We start from the raw sequence: 7,442 nt of genomic DNA on the forward strand, positions 1-7,442 counted from the left end.
AGGTGGATCACGATAGGTCAAAACTCTCCACTGTGACCTGTCCACCTTGGGTGGCCCTGCGTGGCATAGCTCAAAGCTTCTCTGAGTTATTCAAGCCCCTTCGCTACGGCAAGGCAGTGATCCATGAAGGGGAAGTGAGAGCTGGACCATAAAGAAGGCTGATCGCCGAAGAATTGATGCTTTTGAATTATGGTGCTGGAGGAGACTCTTGAGAGTCCCATGGACTGCAAGAAGATCAAACCTCTCCATTCTTAAGGAAATCAGCCCTGAGTGCTCACTGGAAGGACAGATTGTGAAGCTGAGGCTCCAATACTTTGGCCACCTCATGAGAAGAGAAGAATCCCTGGAAAAGACCCTGATGTTGGGAAAGATTGAGGGCACAAGGAGAAGGGGACGACAGAGGACGAGATGGTTGGACAGTGTTCTCGAAGCTACCAGCATATGTCTGACCAAACTGCGGGAAGCAGTGGAAGACACAGGAGTGCCTGGTGTGCTCTGGTCCATGGGGTCACGAAGAGGCGGACATGACTAAACAACAGGTGGGAGTAGCACTAGAGATTTGTAATAGCTTCTGCTTGCTTCAAAGCCCAGAGCACGATGGAGCATCCTTCCTGTACCCCATATTTCTGGCTGCAAACCAGACTTGGGAGAGAGAAGCAGTCAGTGGTGGCCACAAATTACGACTGATTAGTGAACCAAAAGGCAAGATTTGTGGATCCCTGCTACAACACCATGGAGAATGGTGGGATGTGGATTGGGAAGAGGTGGGTTCTAATCCTGGAATAAGCTCATAAAGATCACTCAATGGTCTTGGGCAGGCATAGGCAAACTCGGCCCTCCCGATGTTTAGGGACTACAACTCCCATGACCCCTAGCTAACAGGGCCAGTGGTCAGGGATGATGGGAGTTGTAGTCCCAAAACATCTGGAGGACTGAGTTTGCCTGTGCCTGGTCTTGGGTAAGTCACTCATCCCTTTCATGAAAATAACTTGCATCAGAAAAAAAGGAATAATCCCATTTCTTCCACACTCAACTGCTGGGAAAGATCATGAGTTATCAGAAGTTCTAAACAGCCTTGTATACCTGAAGGAGCGTCTCCTCCCCCATCATTCAGCCCGGACATTGAGGTCCAGCTCCGAGGGCCTTCTGGCAGTTCCCACACTGCGATAAGCCAAGTTACAGGGAACCTGAGAAGGGGCCTTCTCAGTGGTGGCGCCCAAATATTAAGGAGATGAGTAATTATATAATGTTTAGGAAACATCTGAAGGCAGCCCTGTATAAGGAAGCTTTTTAATGTTTGAGGTTTTATTATGTTTTTATATGTTCTGGAAGCCACACAGAGTGGATGGGTCAACCCTGTCAGATGGGTGAGATTATTATTATTATTTACAAAGTATGGTTATTTGAAATAACTCATGGCCTAAATTAGGGACACTGCAGAGTCTCCACACCCTCCTCTCATGTCTACCAGATATGGAGAAACAACATGATGCTCCTGATCCATGTGATAAGCACCACCAATTATTAAAGCAAAGAGAAAATTAGTCATCACAAGAAGTCTGCTTTCCACACTAGTCTCTTGGCAAGTATAAAGTATCCTTCAAAACCCCTCCTGACCTATGTTGTTTGCAGGTATCCTTTGCAACATGTAACTGACACAACAATAGCGCACATTGGTGGGGGATTTATACTGGGTCATCCACACATCATTTCATTTTATTAGTTGTTCTGAATGCTTTCTCAGTGTTATCACATCATTGCCATCTGGTGGGGCATTCCTGCACTATAGCACAGCAAAAGCAAGGGGAAAATAAAAAATTAAACCGGAACATTTGTGGTATAAAAAGTTATGGGGTGTGCACTGATTGGAAATGAAACTATAACCATACTCGCATCATACATTTAAAGCGCTAAAGCACTTTAAGCAATCATGGCTTCCTGCAAGGAATTCTGGGAAGTGTAGTTTGTAAAGGGAGAAGAGGGTTGTTACAACACCCCTAATACCCTCCCAGAGCTGCAATTCCCAGAGTTCTGTGGCAAGAAAAACTGACAGCTAAATTGTAGCTCTGCAGTTGGGGGCGGGGGAGAATAGGAGCCTTCTTTCACGGGACACGGGTGGCGCTGTGGGTTAAACCGCAGAGCCTAGGACTTGCCGATCAGAAGGTCGGCGGTTCAAATCCCCGTGACGGGGTGAGCTCCCATTGCTCGGTCCCTGCTCCTGCCAACCTAGCAGTTCGAAAGCACGTCAAAGTGCAAGTAGATAAATAGGTACCACTCCAGTGGGAAGGTAAATGGCATTTCTGTGACCTGCTCTGGTTCACCAGAAGTGGCTTAGTCATGCTGGCCACATGACCCAGAAGCTGTACGCTGGCTCCCTCGGCCAGTAAAGCGAGATGAGCGCCGCAACCCCAGAGTCGGTCACGACTGGACCTAATGGTCAGGGGTCCCTTTACCTTCAAGAACTCTCAGCACCCTTAACAAACTACACTTCCCAGAATTCTTTGGGGGACTGTTGAAAGTAGTACCATAGCGCTTTAAAGGTATGATGTGCATGTGGCCTATATCCGCCCTGAAACGTTTGCAGGCGCAAACAAGTGTCAGAAGCGGAGTTGCATGCAACTGCCCTGATAACCATCATGAGCACCAATCTTCACCAACAGGCCAGAAAAGGGAAGCTTGACATCTCGCCACTTCCATGGGCTGTGATGGCTGAGCAGTCGTAAGAAGGATGATCAGGGCAACATGAATTTTTGTTCCGAAAAGGATGCCTGAAGTTTGCTTGGGTCCAAATTCACTTTCAGAGTTCTGCGGCATTAAAAAGAACCCCCCACGTCAGGAATGGGGTGGGGTGGGAAATCTCCTTTGGCCATCCTGATGTTTCTAATCTCCAATGACCCTCAGCCACACCTAGCATGGCCAATCAGGGATCCTGAGGACACCAGTTCCTCATCCCTGTGGGTTGGGAAAATCAAAGGCATAGGTCACTCTTTATGCCAACAGCAGACTCAGCGATGCCCTGCACCAAGAGAGAATCTGCACACCCAACCTAGAATCGTAGAGTTTGAAGGGACCCCCTGCGAGGCAGGAATCTTTCTCCCGACGTAGGACTCGAACCCACGACCGTGAGAGGAAAAGCCTCGTGGTTCCGTGGGCGGCGCTGTCTCCCCGCCCCTTTCTCGCCTTCCTGCCAAGGGCGGGGATGCTAACCTTCCCTGCTGATGCGGGCGGACCGGAGGAGCGCTTGGCAAAACTTCTCGGAGTCCCACAGCCTTTCACCGACAAGGAGGGCGCGAGGCAGAGAGGGGCCAGGACGGGGCGGGTCGCCTGCCCTTCTTGTCCCGGTCCCCTCATCACAAGCATGTTGGTCGGGTTGGAGGGGTGGATGCGGGAAAAATAAAGAGAAAGAGAACTTTTTCTTCCCAGCCGGCCAACTTCAGGGCAAAGGGCGGCGCGGTCTGGGTGGAGCGCCTTGCGCTTGGAGGTGGGGAGGAGAGCGGGGCGTCCCGTCGGGGGACGGCTCTGCTTGCCTCCACCCCACCCCCAGGGAAGCCAAGGGGGCTGGCAGGCTCCCCGGGAACGCCGGGGAAAGAGGGATCCCCCTTTCCTCTACCTTGCTGAACACTTCCAGGTCCTCGTCGTCGTCGAACTCCAGCAGCTCCGCGGGCACGGGGCGATCCGGGTCCGGGGGCCACGTCGGCGGCTCGGTAGGGGCGGCAGCCTGCCCGCCGCCAGGGGGAAGGCAGGAGGAGGCGATCGGCGGCGGCGAGCCGGGCGCGCAGCGATCAGCCTCCATCCCTCCCTCCCTCCGTCCGTCCCTCTCCGGCTGGTGTGCGCGCCCCGCCCGGGAGGCGGGCAGGATTCCCGGCGGGCGCCCCTCCTCTCAGCGCCGCAATTGGTCGCCGGAGCGCTTCTCCAGCCCTTTCCTGCCACTGCGCAGGACTGGAGGAGGACGCGGGGCGGCCGGGAAGGAGCCCGAGGGGTCCCCGTGGAAGGGATCCACGCGGAACGCGAGACGAGATCAGCCCGGGCGCGCGCCCAGCCTTACACCTTAAGGAGGGTGGGAGAGGAAATGGGCGGGGGCAGCTATACCCGGATTGCGCCTGGCTGGGTTTCAGGGTTTCGCGCACGCACCTCTCTGACTCTCACTCTTTCTCTGTCTCTCTCTCTGTGTGTGTGTGTGTGAGAGAGAGAGAGAGAGAGGGGGGGGGCAGAGCCGCAGCCAGTAGTTCAACAGGTGAAGCCTGGCTGTCACGCGGCAGTTAAAGCACACGAGAGATGATTGGGAAGGAGGGCATGCCAAGGTCTTGGACTGGCAGAGGGACTCTGGAGCTGAACAGCAAAGGCGTTTTGGGTTATGTGGCGCTGTCAAACTTTTGAGTCCCCTCCCTCCTCTGCATGTCCTAGGAAACACCAGTTTGATGCCTTGTAGGATAAAAACTGCAGCGACCTGCAACTTTTATTCATTTTAGCTTTTAATTAATGAAGCCCCAAATAATGAAAAAGATAGATATAGATATAGGTACAGTGGGACCTCACATACACTTCTGGTTACAGACTCCGCTAACCCAGAAATAGTGCTTCAGGTTAAGAATTTTGCTTCAGGATGAGAACAGAAATCGTGCTCTGGCGGAACAGCAGCAGGAGGAGGCCCCATTAGCTAAAGTAGTGCTTCAGTTTAAGAACAGTTTCAGATTAAGAACGGACCTCCAGAACGAATTAAGTACTTAACCTGAGGTACCACTGTATATTGATGCTTTTGAATTACGGTGTTGGAGGAGACTCTTGAGAGTCCCATGGACTGCAAGAAGAACAAACCTATCCATTCTTAAGGAAATCAGCCCTGAGTGCTCACTGGAAGGACAGATCCTGAAGCTGAGGCTCCAATACTTTGGCCACCTCATGAAAAGAGAAGACTCCCTGGAAAAGACCCTGATGTTGGGAAAGATGGAAGGCACAAGGAGAAGGGGACAAAAGAGGATGAGATGGTTGGACAGTGTTCTCGAAGCTACCAGGAAGACAGGAGTGCCTGGCGTGCTCTGGTCCATGGGGTCACGAAGAGTCAGTCACGACTAAACAACAACAACAATAATATGTGTGTGTGTGTGTATACACACAATGTTGCTTTTCAGGACCAATACATAATCACTACACACAAACACAGTTTTACAGGGATAACAGAATTAAAAACAGTTTTACTCTGCCCCGCAAACCCGATTTGAAAGATTTGTCTTCACAATGTATCTTTAGGCCAGGGGTGGGGACCATTTGGGGCTCTGGTAGGACTGAACCCTGCCCAACCCTAATGGGCCAACTTGGACAGGTAGGGGTGGTGGTTAGGTTGTTCTTGTTTTTATTTTTATTATGTATTTTGTGTTTTTATCTTGTGATTTTATCTTGTGAACCACCCTGAGACCTGTGGGTTTAGGGCAGTATGCAAATTTAATACATAATAATAATACTAATAATAAAGTGGGCGGGACCATTCACCCATCAATCATCTGAGGTCAGAAGCACTTCCCAAACGCTCAGCAATCAGATGGTTGTCTGGTGCTTGCGCTTAAGAGTCTAGAAGGGAGTTCCATAAAGGAAGCAACTCTTCCCTGTGCCGCCCCCCCCCCTCCACGCTTGGCGATGGGATTGTAAAGGGAGCCTCCCAAGCAGGTGTCTATTATTATTATAATATTATTATTATTATAATTATTATTAGTTGACAAAGTCAACTGTTGTAGGGATGTGGGCGGCGCTGTGGTGTGGTCTAAATCACTGGGCATTTGGGCTTGCTGATCAGAAGGTTGGCAGTTCGAATCCCCGCGTTTGAAACCATGCCAGTGCAAGTAGATAAACAGGTATTGGAGAATAGGTGCTGGCGAAGGTAAACAGCATTTCCATGCTCTGTGGCTTCCGTCATGGTGTCCCATTGCACCAGAGGCAGTTTAGTCATGCCGGCCACATGATCCAGAAAGCTGTCTGTGGACAAACACTGGCTCCCTCAGCCTGAAAGCAAGATGAGCACTGCAACCCCATTGTCGCCTTTGGCTGGATGTAACCATCCAGGGGTCCTATTACTACTAGTAGTAGTACTATGACTACTATTTCAAGGAGTCTGGGGTGGCAAGACACAGGCTGGCAGATAATCAAAGAGTCGCTCCTTCCGGTACTTGTGACTTTACAAGTTAGCAACAAAACATTGAATTGGGGCCGGTAGCATATTGGGAGCAATTGCAGTTTGAGCAGGACTGGTGTTATATGGCCTGAATGGAAGCACCACTCACAAGTTTGACTGGTTTCCTGCAAAGCTTCCCTATAAGTAAACCAGGTCAAAACCGAATGCTATTACATGGTTATTGCATAATTATTGATAATAGTATTAATTCATTTTTTATGCATTTTGTACAATTTTTATACATACAATATACCATATTCATCATTTATCTCTTTTCCTAGCACTTCCCAGTCCATTTCTCCATGGCTTTCTAAGCAAACCTTAGTCGGCTGCATATCCCAATATTCCACCCGTTTTCCTCTCAAATCTTCCTTTATTTTATGTTAACTGCTGCCAAATGTTAACTCATACTTATAAATTAAATTGAATATTGTATCCTCTATGATATTCTCCAGAACAGTTCTACTCTTATCTGTGACTCATCCTTTTTTCTTAGTTTCGCGGTCATAGTTACAAATTCTATGTATTCTATCAGTTTATTCTGCCAGGTTTCTTTCGCACATACCTCTTTTACCTTCCACTTTTTCGCATATACCACCCCATAGAAGTATTAATTCAATTTATAGCCCACTCTTCCTCCTGAAGGAGCAGAAGGTGGCAAACGCATCAATAAGCAAACATTTCTTTTTTTTTAATTCTAAAAGCAGGTAAAAACAGTTACCGTATTTTTCACTCTATAAGACGTACCCGACCATAAGATGCACCTAGTTTTAGAGGAGAAGAACAAGGGGAAAAAATGATCGATCCCTCTTGCTCTCCTGTCTTCAGCAAAAGCAATGCGAAGCATCCGGAGGCTTCCAGCAGCTATCCCTGAAGCCAAGAGAGCAAGAAGGCATTGCTTTCGCTGAAGCCATAGAGCCTGCATTTGCTCCATAAGACGCACACACATTTCCCCTTTTTAGGAGGGGGAAAGTGTGTCTTACAGAGCGAAAAATACGGTATCTCATGGTTTCCAGGATGAGTGTCTCAGCCATCAAATGTCTGGGCAACATTTCTCCTGCATTTCAGTAATGACAGAGGCAGATACATCTCACCAGGGAGGGCAATCTGTGAATGGGGAACCACCACTGAGACTAGTGGAAGGTTTTTATATATGCTGTGTTTTTATATAAGCTGTAAGAGGCTTTGGAAACCCAGCCAGATGGGCGGGGTATAAATAATAAAATTGTCGTTGTTGTTCCTTTGGAGGGTCTCTGTGCAGTTATTCCATTGCTACAGG

The 7,442-nt window shown here is 49.1% G+C and overlaps 1 protein-coding gene across 2 annotated transcripts in view; it reads right to left on the minus strand.

The window, feature by feature from the left end:
* The window catches only part of SNX7 (sorting nexin 7), a 48,055-nt gene extending 44,247 nt beyond the window's left edge, over nucleotides 1-3,808 (minus strand). Inside the window, exon 1 of one of the 2 annotated variants that reach the window (XM_081914247.1) lies at nucleotides 3,611-3,808. In XM_081914247.1, coding sequence (XP_081770373.1) covers nucleotides 3,611-3,793 — 183 coding nt within the window. In that variant the 5' untranslated portion in view covers nucleotides 3,794-3,808. Of the gene's footprint in view, nucleotides 1-3,207; nucleotides 3,376-3,610 lie in introns of those variants that run through there. The other variant, XM_081914248.1, reaches the window with a different exon arrangement.
* Between the last annotated feature and the right edge of the window lie 3,634 nt (nucleotides 3,809-7,442).

The sequence above is a fragment of the Podarcis melisellensis genome (assembly GCF_964234715.1).
Source record: "Podarcis melisellensis genome assembly, chromosome: 6".
Taxonomy (NCBI): Eukaryota; Metazoa; Chordata; class Lepidosauria; order Squamata; family Lacertidae; genus Podarcis; species Podarcis melisellensis.